At 37.8% G+C, this 17,645-nt stretch overlaps 2 protein-coding genes across 3 annotated transcripts in view; one reads left to right on the forward strand and one right to left on the reverse strand.

Moving 5' to 3' along the window:
- The window catches only part of adam22 (ADAM metallopeptidase domain 22), a 65,539-nt gene that overhangs the window by 27,138 nt on the left and 20,756 nt on the right, over nucleotides 1-17,645 (forward strand). For both annotated transcript variants that reach the window (XM_061716832.1, XM_061716833.1), the window contains exons 6-9: nucleotides 2,805-2,868; nucleotides 16,282-16,348; nucleotides 16,500-16,576; nucleotides 17,054-17,128. In XM_061716832.1, coding sequence (XP_061572816.1) covers nucleotides 2,805-2,868; nucleotides 16,282-16,348; nucleotides 16,500-16,576; nucleotides 17,054-17,128 — 283 coding nt within the window. The remainder of the gene's footprint in view (nucleotides 1-2,804; nucleotides 2,869-16,281; nucleotides 16,349-16,499; nucleotides 16,577-17,053; nucleotides 17,129-17,645) is intronic.
- On the reverse strand, nucleotides 11,237-14,580 carry cldn12 (claudin 12). The gene is made up of 3 exons (XM_061716835.1): nucleotides 14,457-14,580; nucleotides 12,179-12,445; nucleotides 11,237-12,094 (listed from the first exon to the last, which is right to left on the reverse strand). The coding sequence occupies exons 2-3, from the start codon at nucleotides 12,395-12,397 to the stop codon at nucleotides 11,282-11,284; spliced, it is 1,032 nt and encodes a 343-aa protein (XP_061572819.1). The 5' UTR covers nucleotides 12,398-12,445; nucleotides 14,457-14,580; the 3' UTR covers nucleotides 11,237-11,281.

Here is a 17,645-nt window from a genome sequence, read left to right on the forward strand (position 1 = left end):
TTAAGTTTTAAGGTTATGTAGAATGACAGCATTTCTTGATGAAAAGAGGCAGATAGCATAGCATATTGTGTAAATGTGTAAAGAGGAACACATTTTTACTGAGTATTACAGCATATTAAACACCAGTCACATCTGCTCATTGATGACGGAGCACACTGTTTCATCTAATTATTATTTTCAGATGCCTCTAAAAATATTATGACTCACACTTGATCCATCACACTGTATCAAAGCTGGCTACGTATTACATCTGATTTAATCACAATGATAAGCTAAATAACTGCAGTGATCTCATTTCTGCTGCTTTACTTTCTTTAGTTATATTTAGTCATATTGATTTTATGTTACAGATTTTTTCAGTATAGCAAATTATGTAAGGATGGGTTTTGACAAAAATATTCAAATCCATGTGAGATTAACATGTTGCAACACAGCGGGACTTTATATTAGGACCTGGAAGGTTATAACATGACTGTTCCTGAAATTGGTTCGTGATTTCCTGTAAAGGAAAGCAGATACAGCATATACAATCTGATATTAGAAAGGATTTTGTGTGTGAGGGAGAGCGAGAGAGAGAGGGAGAGAGAGAGGGAGAGGGAGAGGGAGAGGAAATATGGAGCTTATGTGAGTGCATAGTGGTGTCATGGGGCTAGACATTAGAGGTAGAGAGTTTTGCTTGTGCTGAGTCAGAAGTTTATCGCAATATACATCCTGGTGTCTCTTCTATCTACTTTCGCTGTCTCACACACCCATGCAGGCTCATGCGCACAGAAACTTTGCCCTTCAATTCAATAGAATATTAAGGAAAGTGCTCACATCTACTGTACACCCATCGTGCTGCAGGACGTTTGTTCAACTTAGGTTGAGGTTCCTGTTGAAAATATCTTTAATGTTTTATATTTTTGACTGAAATGCAAAGAAAAAGCTGAATAGTGTCTTATCTCAAACATGAGAAGAAAAAGAAGTATGTCCGTCCATCTGTCCGTTTATCCATCCATCCATCCATCCATCCATCCATCCATCTGGACAGTGCATCACCAGATAATATATGACATAAAAAATAATACACAGATAACCCTCATTTTTATTATTTGAAGTGAAATTAAAAACAAGTGAATTTTATCTGTAACCGTTTCCGAACAATTGAATTAATACTTTGAGTAATTTTATATACTTTATTTGTTTTTTATTGTATATAACTTTTATGTTTGTTTGTTTTGATTGTGGGGGTGGTAGAGACGCTTTAAAAAAATTCATACATCAAACATGATGCATCTGGCGTTATAGGGTTAACCAGCTTGACCTCATAGACAAAGACCTGCACGCTCAACGCTCACCTAAAAGCCTGTCCATCAGGCCTTTTTCAGGGTGAAGCAGTCAGTCTCATAATCTATACAGTCTCTGGGTGCCAAGATGCATAATTTAAGGATTTTCTAAAACTGCTCTTCATCCAGTCCCTCACCCAGAGCCAGTTTACTTTGTACACACTACCAGGAGCAAGCTAATGCCCACAACATAGCTCCTGGGATTAAACCTCTCCACCACAGTAAGGTGATGATCCACAGAGACTTTGTGCAGCGAAGGTTATATCCTTCCATGCTGGTGGACAAAAATACAAGTCTTTGTTTTGTGTGTGTGTGTGTGATCTGCTTTAAGTTGAAGGTGACCCCTCTGAGCTGAAGGTTGAAAAGCCTTTAAAAACATGAAGGAGAGAAAGGACAAATTGTGTGTTCCAGTAGTGATTACCCCCCTGACTTCACAGTTTGACCTGTCCAATCTCCTAAAAGCTTTGGATAAAGTTAATTAGCAGATGATGTCAGACAAGTGCTCATGTGCACAAGCAGGCGAGCAAACACAAAAGCACCTCAAACCTTCAACAGAAAGACCCCAAATTTGTAGCAAAGTTTACTTGCCGACCATATGAATGCAAAATGTTTTCTGTTTTTTTATGACAATGTATTCCCACTTTACTAAAATCATTTTTCCACTTCAGGCATGCAACACAGTCCAAAAAACTAAAGTTGGCGTGAAATAGTTTAGAGATATTAATAAATTTAAAAAATCATTATAGTTAGGATAATACTTTCAAGTGGTGATGAAAACAGGTGTTTGTGACCATGAATTAAAGAGCAATGATGGACAATATCTTAGTTTGTTAAAAAATGTTTGAGAAAATTCTCGTAATGTTTAAAAATAATGGTTCAAAGGGAAAGACGGGAAAGGATTTTCATATTTGTCCCATTACACTGCAAAATACTAAACATACTGCTTTAGGGGCAGAGAAGCAAGCATACGCGGGTAGACACTTGATCTCCATTAAGGCGAATTGCACTGCATCAAAAACAGAGGTGGCAAAAGTACACAAAATATATACTCAAAAAGAAGTACAAAAACTTTTTAAAAAAAAAAACAAATAAAATGTAAATAAAAAAAGCTTAATAGTATTAGAAGTACAGACTCACCCATTTTCTCAAGAAAAAAAGAAAAATAACACATGAAACATACAAGTTATAAAATGGATTTCAAGTATAAAACTACAAAGTAACTCATAAAGCAGTCTTCAGGTAATATATTTACCTTTTTCTTCTTCAGCAAAAACAGAGAGCTGGGTTATGTTCCTTTTTTACAGCATGTGGTAAAACATCTTTTAAATTAAATTAAATTTAGCAACAACACGTCAAAAACCTTACATAGGCAGCAATATTTCGTTGACAGGCAATGAGATTAATTATGATGAACAAAGATCCAGAAACATCTGCTGATATCATGCCCTGTTTCAATGGTTCTCCTCTTCTTTTCTACAGTGGGATGTTCTTCGATGGCAATCACACCTACATGATTGAGCCTGGAGGAGCGGCCAGCGGAAATGTAAGTACTCTGCTACAGTATTTGATGTACGTACCTTCAAACAGCTGCAGAAGGCTCCTCTCAAAGTGCACTTCCAACCAAAGGCAACATGCACATCATGGGCCAACATCATTGCCTCTACTTTCCTCACTATCAGGGCTGCTGCTCTGGTCAGCTGCCAACACAATAAACCAGGAAGAGATGTTTAGTATCTTTTATACTGTTGTACAACTAAGTTAACAGATTCTTGACCTATTATTGGAGTTAAACTTGAGATGACTGAGAGACACAAGTGGAAATAAAAAGCTGCTATACCTCCTCAAAGTTTTCAAGTATTACAGCCTACATTACTGCATTTTGAGGGCTAAACTTCTTCAAAATATTGTTTAGTTGCTGGTTCTTTCAGCAGAAAGAGGTGGGAAATATTGAGAAAAGAACCGCTTAAAAGACGCCAGTTCCTGGAAAAGTTGATGCTATTGAGATAGTGAGGATGCTAAGTTTTTTGTTAACTGAAGTTGCTAAGTTGGTGATAGTTTTAGAATCATTCACCAGCTAGCTGGAAAGCTTTAGACGTTATTTGTACAAAGAGAAATATACATTCTGCTTGTATACATATATGCCCACATATTGTCTTCAACAAATCATCAATTTAGCTTTAATCTTGGACCACATCACATTAGTGTCTAAGTATGGGGAACGTGCAGGCCCATAATCAGAGTTATAAATAACTCTGGCTGGTAACGATTGTGCCACACGACTGTGAATGAGACACGAGGTACATGACAATAATTTCCCTGGTATTACAGTATCAGCTGCTGTCTTGAGGGGAGGATAAGCCGAACCAGAAACACCAACACGTCACGTGACGTGTGTGTGTGTGTGTGTGTGTGTGTGTGTGTGTGATGTTTGTGTCCACGTTCGTGCTTCTGTGTAAGCATTCTCAATGGTGTTGGGAGCTGGGACAATATGGAGCATATCTGAAGATGGATGAGATGGCAAAAAAATATAAAATCTTACTGTATGTCACACAGAGATGATGTGAAACAAAAAAAGTCATTATTTTGTGATAGAAATGTTAATTTCACAGTTGTATATTAATGAAAAGGGGACAAAATGTGAGGCTATTGGAAATGAGAATTTTCTGGACTTGAAAGGTCGAGCTTGGCAAACAGTTTATTTCACATCCAGTACAGCTCTCTCCCTTCCGTTAGTTGATTCTTTTCTGGCACTTTCTCCCAGCCACCATCACTGTTCACCAGCGTTTTCTGGACCGACTGAATAATTCAAACAAGTAGAGAAAGACACAGATCATAACTCAGAATATTTGCTGCAGCAATCCTCTACAGAGATTGTGCCTGAGTTGGCTTTTTTGATCATTCACACTTAAACTGATGTAAAAGGCATATAATTTACTGCAGAAAAGTTCCCTAAAGGTTCAGTTGTTCTGAATGCTGAAACCAATACGTAATGATAAAAAAAAATACAATTTTAAAAAAGAAGTTGAAAAGGTTGCTTAAAAAACAGTATTTTCTTGCATTTTTCATTTGAGGCCATTTCATGCTTTCGTAAAACTGCAATCAGTGTTCGTTCCTTAGTATATAATGAAATCCTTTAATGTAAACGAGGAAATTAAAATTCAGCAACATTTCTTACCACTATTAAAATATACTTCCATTTAATCACCAAAAATGATGCAAATTATGACATGTAGCTTCAAAATAGTCACACGTGCCTGTTTTTAGTTAATGGGTCCATTGTACCCTAATTTATTTATGTCCAAAAGGATATTATATGTTGCAGTAGCCAACAGTATTTAAGTTTCTTTGAAGGAAGCAGGAAGGGCAGGAAGGATCTCCCGCAGCGATTTGTGTTGCAGTGAATCTGAAGCAGCCTCTGGCTGAAGACATCACTGTCTTGTGAGGAGGCTGCTCAGTGGTGTCTATCATGTTTTTCATTTTATATAACATCCTTCTGTGCCCATTGAGCTCTGGAGGCTCCACAACAGTCCCCAGAAGAGAAGCAGACTACTGCGTGAATTGTTCAGTTTTTTTAGCCACTGGCTCTGATGCCGCTACCCCAACTGAAGACTGCTGATGATTGCGCTCTCCACGACAGACTTACAGAAGATTTACAACACCTCTCTATAAAAATGAATGCTCTAAGCTTCCTAAAGACGTAGAGTCTGCTCTGTTCTTTCTTGTAGACAGCATCAGTGTTGTATCTCCAGTCCAGTCTGTTGCCCAGGTGAACACAGGGGTATCCTCAGTACTGGAGTTGAGGGGGGATGAGGGGGGATGGCATTCCCCCTGAAATAAAAACTGTCAAAATCATCCCCCCTGTGAAACTGCCATCCCCCCTTTCCATACCTTATGTCATTTCATCAATGAATGTGGTTTTACTGCTATTTCAACATTTAGAGTCATCGCCAGAAAAATAACACCAGAAAAATAAGTAAATTTCCACTTGAAATAAGTAGGAAAATCTGCCAGTGGGACAAGATTTATCTTCTCATTACAAGCAAATAAATCTTGTTCCACTGGCAAATTTTTCTACTTATTTTAACTGAAAATCTACTTGAAACAGGTGAAAATTGTTGTTTTTTCCAGTGATTTTCTTTACTAAAATTAGACATTTTAACTAGAAATAAGACAAATATTCTTGTTAAGATTTGAGATTTTGAGTTTTTGCAGTGATCCATTTTACTTATCCTGTGAAGGACAGAGTCATATTGATAAGTTCAGAAAACTGTTTTTTATTGTTGTGTTTTGATGTATTTGATGTAAGCCCAGTGGATATTTAAAGCTTACAGAAGGCTGCATTTAACTGCTGCTATGTCATTCCTGCAGTATTTCTGCAGGTGTTTTGGTCAGTGCTATTATTTGTAATATATTATATTATTTGTAATCAGCACAAATGATCTGTCCCCATATGATAAAATACACCATCCCCCCTGATTTTTTTTTTTACAACTCGAGTACTGGGTATCCTCCTCCTGCTTCCCCTCTGCCAGCTCCACTACTCCCATGATTGAAGTAGTGTTGAACTTATTCCTGGCTCTCCTAAAACCCACAATCATCTCCTTTGTTATGCTCACACTGAGAGGATTGTTCCCACACCATGCCACAAAGCAGTCCACCAATTCTCTTGTGTCAGTCTTCCGTCCATCACTCCACAACTGCAGAGTGATCTGAGTATTTCTGTAGATGACAGGACAAAGACTTAGCGTGAAGAGAAATGGTGAGAGTACAGTGCCCTGTGGTGCTCCTGTGCTGCTGGTCAGATACACAACCATTCAGTCTCACAAACTGTGGTCTGTTTGTCAGATTGTCAGTAAGTATCCAGGTAATTATGGAAGCGTCCATCTGTGTCAGCACAGCACAGGAACTTCCTCTTGGACCAGGCTAGGACTGGAGAGCTGCTGCAGAAAGCAAGATAGCTGGCTCACACGGGCCTGGGGTGTCAAGCATCTCCTGACTGTTGGAACAGCACCAAGACCCATGACTGCAGTGGAAGATGAGACAGTTGGTGGAGCAGGGAAGCTGTTGGTCAGGAGAGGCTGGGAGGTCTGTTTGGGTGGGGTTAGGAGACGAGGATGCTGAGCTTGTTTTTGAACTTATCCTATTGAAGACCATGTTCAGATCTTTGGCCCTGTCCAGACTTCCATCTGTCCAACCCCCCTCCTATCTGAAGCCTGTCAGCTTTTCCCATACAGCTTACATTGTATTGCTGAGTTTTAGAATTTTCACACTTTAAATTAAATCAAATTAAATTCTGATTAATTTTATATTTTTTATTACATTCTACCCACAATGCCTTTGTGCTTTTTTTGGAAAACAACTGCAAATCTTCAAAACCTGCATTTTGAGAAAAATAAGACGTACAGCTTGTGTGGTCTTTGTACAGATAGCAGCCGTGTTGAGTTTCTGACTGCAGTGAGTTTTCTTTTGGTGCTGTCCTGAAGTCAAACTCAAAGTCAGATAAATAATCTAAATTCTATATGCTATTCCAGCGTGAAATTTCAATATTTAGTCTTGGATATGTGATCTTGTTCTTCCGGAGAATAAAGATGTGTTATAGTCTAAGTATTAACACATTTTTCTATACAGTAGCTACTTTTGCAGTGTTGGTTGTGACAATGCCGGGGACAGTGCTGCCCTTGAGCTAGACTGTGGCTGTCAGTTTGACAGGACTGAGCTCTTGATTTAAGCCCCTCGCCAACTAGTTCCCAAAATGAATACGTTCTTGGAAATTCAAAGGTCCATCTCTTGCACAATGACATATTAACATAATAGTAAATAAACTGCTGCATATCACTCCTTAATTAGTTAGTAGCTGCCATGAATATACAAGCTTTTCTCCTTCAATTCAATGCTACTATAAATGTGTCTGTTCAAATAATTAAAATAAACAATGTAAAGAGAACTGGGTGGATGGAGACTGTGATTGCAGTCAGCATGGCTCCTATCGTCCATATGGTAAATCCATCTGCCCTCCCTCCACCAAGACATAAAGTTATTTAGAACATCACTAAAAAGCACCTCTATTAATTTTAAGCAAGTGCATTGAACTTAAATGCACCTTGTCTTCCATAAATTGGTTTGTATACAAATGAACGACATTGAAAGTCCAGAAGCTAAGAACGTGATGTGCAACGTTGCAGATAAATTTTACACTTTGTTGAGAGCGTGGGTGTCTGATTAGGTGCGTGCAAGTAGGCAACCTGTAGGGGGGATGAGATGTTGCCGTGCATATGCAGAGAGCACCATATGTCTCGCTCCTTTGATGTCTATTCTTTTATCATCCGACAACTTCAAGCTCTTCCTGGACCTCCTGTTGTCACTCCTGACAACTCCTGTTGTCACACCCAAAAAACTAACTCCACTGAGCATTGTTTCTGTAATTTATAATAATAATGATAACAATGATGATAACAAGGGCTGTGTTTTGTTTTGTGCATTTTTATTATTAGTGGATTTACATAAATTTGTCTTCCAATTTGGATAATCAGTTTTTCTAGGGTAATTTACTGCCACAAATGCAGTATAACCACAGTAGAATTTACTACACTCTTTTAGTTTAAAATCAGGTGAAATAACATTCAGCAATTCTATTTTATGTATAGGTATAGGGGAATCAAAGTAATGATATAATGCTGTGACTGCAGTGGCATTTTGAAGAATTTGGAGATTTCATCATCACAGGTTCATAATCTCAATATAAACTTCAGAATTTGTGGAAAACCTTCTCTCTACAAGGAATGAAGCCAAAAACCAACAATGAGTAGTATTGATGTTGCTGACTTCAGTATTACTACATGAAAAACAGGCTGTGGTTGAAATCACGGCTCACGAATACTTTTGAAAAATGAGCGAATGGTTTTCCTCTGCATCCATAAATACATGTTAAACCATTAACCAAAGAAAAAAACATCTCTGCCTTGAACCCATGTTTATCAAATAGGGACTAAGGCAATGTAAAAACCTGTATATGAAAAATTATTATAACTTGAAATTCCTAATGGACATCATGATCGGTGTATTCCCAGGTTTTGCTTTGTTTACCTTCTCAGTTTTAGCTGAGTACTTTGATGATTGAACGTTTTTATTAAATGTCCGTGGTCACTAAGATAATCGAAATGGGTTACAATCTTTTAATCAATACTATAAGTGTGAGTCTCATAATGATGATTAATGGAATTGGCAATGATAACTGTCACAATAGTGATTACTGTCAGGGGGTTTAATGTGTTTTCTACAGTTATTAATTTATGCAGTATTTGTTGAGATGTTTCAGTATTAAACAGGTCAGTTCAATTGAAATAATTATAGATAGCTTATTCTTGGGCTTCAGACTGTTTCCTAAGCGTTTTCGCAAAAATTTACAAAATTCCAGCTTGTGAGCTTCATTACAGTTTTGCTTTATTCTCCGGGCTGATGTTAAAGAATCAAGATGAGATGAGGCTTTAGAAATGAGTGAGGGGGTGGGGAAGTGAAGGACGAAAAGAGCTGAGGTCTAATAAGGGTTGTAGCAGGTTTTAGGGTAAGGGTGTGTATTAGGTATCTTATGGTAGCTACAAATCAGGAATCACACCGAAGCTAACTAGATGATTAAAATAAATAATTAAAAAAAATCTGGGGGCTCCCCATGGCCTGATGCCAATTTCATGATATGAAAACTGGTCTGGTTCATTCAAACATGCTCAGAAAGAGTGGGAATGAAAAGCGTGTTATCCCTCCCCTCTTTATATTCATGAGCCAGCAGTCTGTGTCTGAGGTACGGTATCCCTTAGCAACCCCGATCCCACCCCCCATCTCCATAGCACAACATATGAAAGCCATCTGTGCAGGCCCCTAATCTCACACACTTACACACTCCCTGCTGAGTCTATAGGCTGTGTGTGTTTTTGAAAAGCATTTATTGGCTGGGAGTGATGATTTGAGGAACAAAGGAGGCACAGTCAACTAAAACATGAATTCAACCATAACTGCTCTGATTACGATGGCGGGTTCTTTTTGTATCAAATTCAAACAACCCAAATGCTGCTATATCATATTAAGTTGATATTTAACCAATGAAAAGTCAATAAATTCTGCAGTGGAATGTCACCAAAAGAAATTATGACTGCTGATTATTAGTATTTAGTGACTGTTATTTAAGATACACTAAACTATATCTTAGACATGTTACACTGGGAAAAAAGCTGTGTTTTTTAAAGTGACCACTATTTGTATTTTGTAGCCACTAATATCCTACAGTTTCTGTCCAGAGACAGTTTTAGGATAAAAATGATATGACCCTTATGAGTTGGTCGTCCCTTAGCCAGTCAAAAATTATTTAATTCAAGACGTTATAATTCAGACGTTATATAAGACGGAATATAAGCATATTAATGTAATATTTGATGAACAAAACTTAAGTTACACGCACCACTATGAAAATGGCACAAGTTACAAGCAGCACATGAACACCTTTGATGTACATCCTTGAACCACAGTACCAACAAAGGATTACAGAAGATATCACATCTAGGGATGATACCTTTTTGAGGAACCAGACCCATGATTTCTGAATGTATTGATTAGACTGACTATGGGGAGACATACTCAGGTCAAAGTGGCCATAGAAAAGTTGTGAGCAAATGATTCCAGTCTGGATAAAATCATTCTGAGTTCCAGTAAAAGGGAGTGAAACAAATTAGTCACATAAATATTTTCAGAACGAAGGGGGTTGTCAGTCCATCTATTGTTACACATAACAACAGTCATTTACTTGGTTCTTGCTTTTCTTGACTAAACACAGACTATATAAAAGGCACACATGTACTGTTGTGATGTTTTATTGCAAACAAAAATAAAAGTAACATGTACTTTTTCAGAAACTGCATAGACATTGCAGAATAATATAAAAGTTACAGTAAAAAAAACAAACAATGATCATTGCTTAATTAAAAAAAAATGTAAATGACAAAAAAAACAACAATTAACCAATATGCTGAGTGGCAATGAAAGATCATGTTTGTTAACAATATCAGATTTGTTCTCATCACATTTTTAACACATTAAGAAACCCATTAAAAAAATACTCAAGGCTAGCGAGATCATTAAACAAAGGCAGAGTAAATAGGCACAGTATTAAAATTATTAGTGCATTTGATAAAGTGAAACAGCTGCTCTTCACTGGCCACTGTGGCATTAACATGTTAAAAACAAACATTAAAAAAAGAAAAAGGGTCACTTAGTAGATGTCCATTCGGGACAAGTGAATTTTAAAGTCGAGCTAGTCATTGTTAGTTTTCAGTAGTGACAACAAAAGGCCTCCACGTGTTATTTCAGTGTAAAAGTAACATGTCAAACAGTGGATGTAACAGAAAAAGAAAAACATAAATATTTCATCTTACCTCAAGAGAGGTCCTGCTCTGCTGGGAAAATAGTACGAGACAGTGCTGACACAAGTCAGTTTTTGTTTGTTTGTTTTTAAAAGTAAAATAAAAAAAAAAAGTCTTCCCTTTCTACACTATAATGAGCACAGCGCTTTAATCTTCAATTTAAAGATCATCTTATCCTTCATAGTACTCCAGCATTATTTTCACAGTTTTCTTTTCTATTGTCAGCACTTTAAAGGCCAGATGCAAAAATGGCAAAAATGACAAAAAGCCATTCGTATATGCAGGTGTATAAAATTTCACTACGATTGGGAGTTATAAAAATAAGCCATATATGACTAGAGTTTTACAGATACAAATTCACAATTTTATATATTTGGCCCCTGGAGTGGTGGCAATTTTTTTATAACTATCACTTTAGAGCCAGTAAAAAGTTTTTATATCATTAACTTTCATCTATAATGCTCTATTAGTTTTATCAGTAGTGCACTTTATGGCAGATACATGGGCAGAGAGGTTCAATATTTCTCAGGGTTGTCAGTCTCTCTTCTTTCACTCTGGCTGGGTTAGCACAGGAATGTCAATCTCTATGGCAGACATTCGTGAGCGGGTAGAGTAGCGGTGGCCTGCATAGCTGGATGCATAGCCCTGAGAGGGAGCGTAGCCCTGAGAGGGAGCGTAGCTCTGAGAGGGAGCGTAGCTGTAGGCCTGGGTGCCTCCTACCTCTGATCCATATCCATCGGGCACAGCAACCTGAGACATATACACCTGGGGTGGAGCAGGGGCCACCACGCTCTGTGCGTAGCCCTGCGGGGCAATAAAAGGCTGGGTGTCAATCACCGTGGGAGGATATGCCTGCGGCGGGAACGGCTGTGCTCCGTAAACTGGAGAAGGAGGATATCCATTGGCAGTAAGAGGCTGGGTGGATGGAGAGGGGGACATGGAGGGTAGGGGCAACCAGAAGGGTGAAGGCAACTTTTTACACATACAGTACCACATGAACATGAACAGCGCAGCCAGCATAAGTCCTCCTGAGCAGCCTATTGATATATACACAGCAAAACCATCTGAGAAAATATTGTCATATGTGCTGTTCATCTCCTTGGTGCGAAACAGGAACCACACTGAGGGTATTATGGGTATTGCACCACCCAAGAACAAGAAAACCCCAGCCACCAGGTGACAGCCTGCACTGTTTACCAAAAATGTGGTGGATTTAATGTCCGGTTCCGGCTTGTCTGAGCAGCAGCAGGTCTTACACATCCCAGCCATGCATAGGAGCATGGCTATAGAGCTAAGTGTCAAGCCTGCCGGGAGGCAGAACTGCAAGAGCCGCAGATCCAGCTGATCCACTTTTGAGTACCACTGGAAATGCAAAAGGATATTTTATTTTCAGATGTAAATACATTCTAACAATAGTGGAGAAGTACAAATGTCTAAAAGTAATACCTCTGAGTCATAGTAGTAACATCCTGAATATCCATCCTGCTTCACGCATTTAGCCCACAACCCATCATACACACTGATATTCTTGGCATTGCGATTATAGGTGACGAGTCTCGTTACACGCCACTGTGGGATTATTGCGGCCACGGCGATACCAGCCACAGATACGAAGGCAATTATGAAGGCAAAAGCGTTGGTGGCATGGATGTCCCGGCACGACATAGTTGTTCGTGATGACAGGAACTGATGCTGCTAGGAGAGAGCTCGTTCCTGAATGAACACAGTAAGTCAGAGAGAAAGCAGTGGCTGCTCAGTTCAATGATGAAATGGTACTCAAATTCTTTTTTTTTTTTTTTTAAAGCTCTGAAAAATTTGTCAGGTTATAAAAGTTTATCTGATTGGCCCCATTAGTACTGAAGTAAGCTAAGTATGCCACAGGCTGACCTAGCTATGGGCAACCCCCTTACACTTCTATTCAACACAGTGCAGTTGACCCAATATCTGCTGTCCCTGAGAGACAATGCTCTCATTTCATTAGCAAACAAAGTAGGAATGACTTGGTGGCTGAGGCTGCAGAGCAGGCGCGTTGATGCAGCAGTACATTACAGAGACTGCATGGCCGGACAACAAGCAATTGATTTAGATGCTCGAACTTGATGTGATGCAAGCAACAGTCATCAACCATTGTAACATAGCTGTTGTAATTTAAACAATAAAATCCATTCATCAATAGCGTCCAATTGCTGGATACAAGTCAGTTCTAGATTTTTTTAAATCTTAAAATAATTGTGTTAAAATCACATAGCTCCCTGTTGTGCTGATTGTCCTTGAAGAAAACTGCAGGCCTTTGAAGATAAACAACAATCTCTTTTTTTGGTTTGCTAGTTAATATTTTTTATCTGTACTTTGACTGCAAATATTATACATTTCCTTTTTTGGTTCATCTTTAGTACTTCAAAGTAGTCTTGCAGCAATGCTCCTGCCTGATCATGATTATTTGGACTGACTACAGTAGTGTAATTAACGTTTTTTACTTGTTATGATTACATTTGTGATTTTGTCAGTATTTGTACATCGTTTTATACTGTTTGATCTATGACTGATGCTCTTTTAACGACATATTTTCATTATGACTTGTGCTATGACTTAAAACCACCTAAGTTAAAAGATGAGTGCACTAACTGAGGATCCAGAGCTTGGTTTTCAATATTTGAAGACAGCATTATGATGAGCATCTCTTGACATCAATGACATGGATGAACCAAAGTGGAAAAGCAGAGTCCAGTCACTTGGAGGAGATGATTTGTCGAACATAGTTAATGGACATTTATGTAGTTGAAACAGATGTAGCCCAGTTAAAATATAAGCCATGGTTTAAATAGGATTAAAATAATTAAATACGGGTTTATTTAAAAAGTGTTAAAAAGCCTTTAAAAGGTATGGTGTGTTTTTGTTTCTGACTTTTGTTTATAAATACTGACTGTTGTGATTTTTTTTTGGATTGCCTACTTAGTATAGAGGTTCCATTTGGGTACAAATAGGTAATTACTACAGTAAAACTGAACTTTAAAAAAGGCTAATACGTTAGATTTTGGGTAAAAACTGCATTTAAAAAGTAAGTTCATGATAGTGTGGTTTTAAAACAGCTTTTATTAATTTAAAAGAGATCCAGAATAATTAATATTAAGTGGTTAAGAGTTAAATAAAAGAACTCCTCTCGCCCTCATCTCATTTACCTATGCAACGAGAGGACCGCTACACAGACAAAAATAATAATATATATATATTTTTTAATTTGAAGTTAATGTTTCCTGTTAAATTGTTATCATTATTTCCAACCATAATAAGTAATAATAACCATTCAGGCCAAAATCCACAAGTCAGACAGGTAAAGAAGAGTAATATATCAGTAGTTACTGGTGGCATGTTGTACATTCAAGTACATTTTATGGCATTGAATATCAACCATATTTGTTTAGTAATAAGGACTTTGTCAGCTATAGTTACAAGAATCACAATAATCACCAGCAGCTAGTTGCCTTTACTAACTTTACCAAAGTGGTTGTTATAAACCACAAAGGGTATTAAATCTGTAATTCACTGCATATTTAAATGTATTAATACCCGCACTCACTAAGCCTCATTGTCTGAACAAAAATGTTGGAAAAAGAAAGGTTTGTTGCGAGTTAGCGAGTTAGCATTACAGCACCTGTTGCACTGCGGTGGTTTAAGTGAAGCATGAACGTACTAACTGTGTAATAGGCGGTAAGAAAACAAATACCTTTATATGAGCGGGTCTTCGCCGGTGTTTACAGTGAAAACGGGGGCATTTCGGTCGAGTAGTTAGATGTAGTTAGAGACCAAACTCTGCTGCAGATCAGTAAACAGGATGTGGTCTCTCCAGATCTCGCGATGTTTCCGCCCTCAGCGCTGTCTGACCATGTGTCTGACATGTACTGTTCAGGGAACCATAATTCAGGCTTTATTCCATGGTAAGCACCTGTACACTGTGGACTAGAGGCATGGGTGCAGATCCCGGGGGGGACGGGGGTTACATGTGCCCCCCCCCAATTTCTGAAAAACATGAATTGTCCCCCCCAATAAAAATACCCTAAATTATTCAAAATTGAACAAATGTATTTTCAGACTTAAAGGTTGAATATGTAGAATATTTATTAAAAATATATTTCTAAAAAAATACATCCACGGTGCGTTTTGAGGTGTACAGAATTTTTTTTTTTAGAACTGTTTACCACCATAACTGTGTTAAAACATGATCAGTTAGTTTAAACAACTTGTTTAGGGCTCCATATTTCATCCATATATCAATTGATCGTGCATAAAGTAGTCCCATAGGATAAAAGGAAGATGGTGAGAAGAATTTGAGATGAGTAGACACTACATGCCCAAAACCCTTAAAATTATGATTTACGAATATAACAGTTAAGTAAGCAGTGACACACACTGTTGGCTGTTTAGGACAAATAAACTAAAAAGGTAAGCACAATAAATGATTCCTTGTGCAGTATTTTTTGGCGAGCCTTTACCAATTTATGGCAGTTGCATATTGGCAAAAAATTTAAAATTAAAATCACGTTGGTGTCCCCCCCAATCCTGACATCGGATCTGCACCCCTGACTACAGGGGTATAGAAAATGGATGGATAAACCTACCTTGAAAGAAAAATAGATTTTTGATTCTTCAAATCCAGATACAAGCAGTATTATGAAGCTTATTTGTAAGACTGTACTTTGAAGATTTGATGTTAAACTTTCTCATCTCCGAGGCAAGGCAAGGCAAGTTTATTTGTATAGCCCAATTCAACACAAGGTAATAATGTTGATGTAAGTGCTTTACATCGACATTAAAAGCGGCAAGACACAATTACGCAGTAAATAACAAATCAAATGAAATAAAATAATAAGAAAAGAGGTAAAATAATAAAAAGCACAGGTTGTTAAAAAGTAAGGGCAGTAGAGTACAGGAGGTAAGTATTTAATTTAAGAGTACGCTTCAGTAAACAGTAATGTTTTAGGCCTGATTTAAAGGAGCTGACAGTTGGAGCAGACCTCAGGTCTACAGGAAGTTTGTTCCACCGGTGAGGAGCAGAATAACTGAACGCTGCCTCACCTTGCTTGGTTCTGGTTCTTGGGACACACAACAAACCAGATCCAGATGAACCTCAGGGGTCTGGGAGCTTCATAGGAACTAACAGATCCAGCATGTATTTTGGTCCAAGACCATTCAGTGCTTTGTAGACCAGCAGTAAAATTTTAAACTCTATCCTCACTGGAAGCCAGTGTAGCGATTTCATGACCGGTGTAACGTGGTCCAGTTTCCTGGTGTTTGTAAGGGCTTAAGTCATTGTAAATACAGCTTTGAGTTGATGGACTGTGAGTGCAGTTTTATCAGAAATAATTAAGACAGCACAACCAACTACTATCTCGGTATGGTTGCTATTTAAGCCATCACCAGAGATATATTTAAAAATGTTTTTAAGCCATTATATCTCAGGTGAATACAGTTTCTTGAGTCCAACTCAAGTATATTGCATAATAGGTGTTCGGAAAACTCAGTGATTAAAGTCATCATTTCATGTCTTCCAGGATGACGTCAGCATTCACATGATATACAAATCTGCTGGACAAGAGGAGCTAAGGGATCTCTTCAATGGTAAGATGACTGCTGGATATTTGACTAGCTGGATAAACAATTTACATTTATAGATTTATTTTCTTGTTTTGTGTATCTATGTCATGCAAGCACTTAAAGTCTGTTTGATTGTTCCAAAGTTTTGATAGGAATCAATGTTTTTGTTTACTAGGTGATCTACCAGAGCCACCTTTCCCCAGCTCCCCATTTCCGGGATCAAAAGTTGTTCACTGGAGAAAAAAGCGACAGGTATGCATTTGCTGAGAATGTTGTTTTTGTAAAATAATCACCATCAGTGAGATGCTGATTTTTTTCTTATTATCTTATTGTTGTTGCTCTTTATCCACAGCATTCTTCTTACATGTTAAAAGATACTTTACAAATCAGGGAGGGTGTTTAATACCTCTCCTCCCACTATGCTTCTCTCTAGCCATCTCTTTCCTTCTTTTTTCATAAAATATTCATCTATAGGTAAAGGTTCCCTCTTCCTAATTTTTCCTCAAACAGAGGCAGATATCTATGGTTGTGTGCCTGGTCTTCAAATTTAACAAAATTAATTCTGGTTTAGTCTACAAAGTTCCTGCTTATTGATTTTTTCCCCCCTTTTAAGTTCTATGCAACACAAATTGATTTAAACAGATTTATCTGTGTGTTCATTATGATGTTGTGAGATTCTTCTTGATAGTCAAAGTCTCAAAAATTGATTAAACTATTGTCTCATCTCAGGCTCCACATATTTCACGCAATGTAGAAGATGAAACAAAATACATCGAACTTATGGTGATCAACGACCATGTAATGGTAAGTTTTAAATGCTGTGGGTATGCTATTAATGTACACTTGTTGTATGTTGTTAAACCAAAAATAAAGTAACAATTAGCACTCAAAGCTTCCAAAAGTTTTATAATCATGAAGCAACATCATGCTGATGTGAACTTAAACTGAATTTGCTTATTTGTGTTACGATATATCATTTTTTGTTTAAATATAATGTTATTGGTGTTTTAACCCTTTCTAAGTCTCTCTAAACAGGTCTCTCTTGTAAATGAGGCCCAGGGTCTCAATGACATTTTACCTGTATAAACTAGGTTAATAAATAGGGCAGTCATTTAAATGGTGTCAGAGGTGTTTTTGTTTTGTTCTGTTTTTCTCCATCCATCCATCCATCCATCCATCCATCCATCCATCCATCCATCCATCCATCCATCCATCCTTGTACCCGCTTGTACCCACAATCTTGTTCTTTCAGTCACTACCCACAGCTCATGACCATATCTGAGGGTAGGAACGAAGACCAACTGGTAAACGGAGAGCTTCA

This window comes from Cololabis saira, chromosome 3 (genome assembly GCF_033807715.1).
Source record: "Cololabis saira isolate AMF1-May2022 chromosome 3, fColSai1.1, whole genome shotgun sequence".
Taxonomy (NCBI): domain Eukaryota; kingdom Metazoa; phylum Chordata; class Actinopteri; order Beloniformes; family Belonidae; genus Cololabis; species Cololabis saira.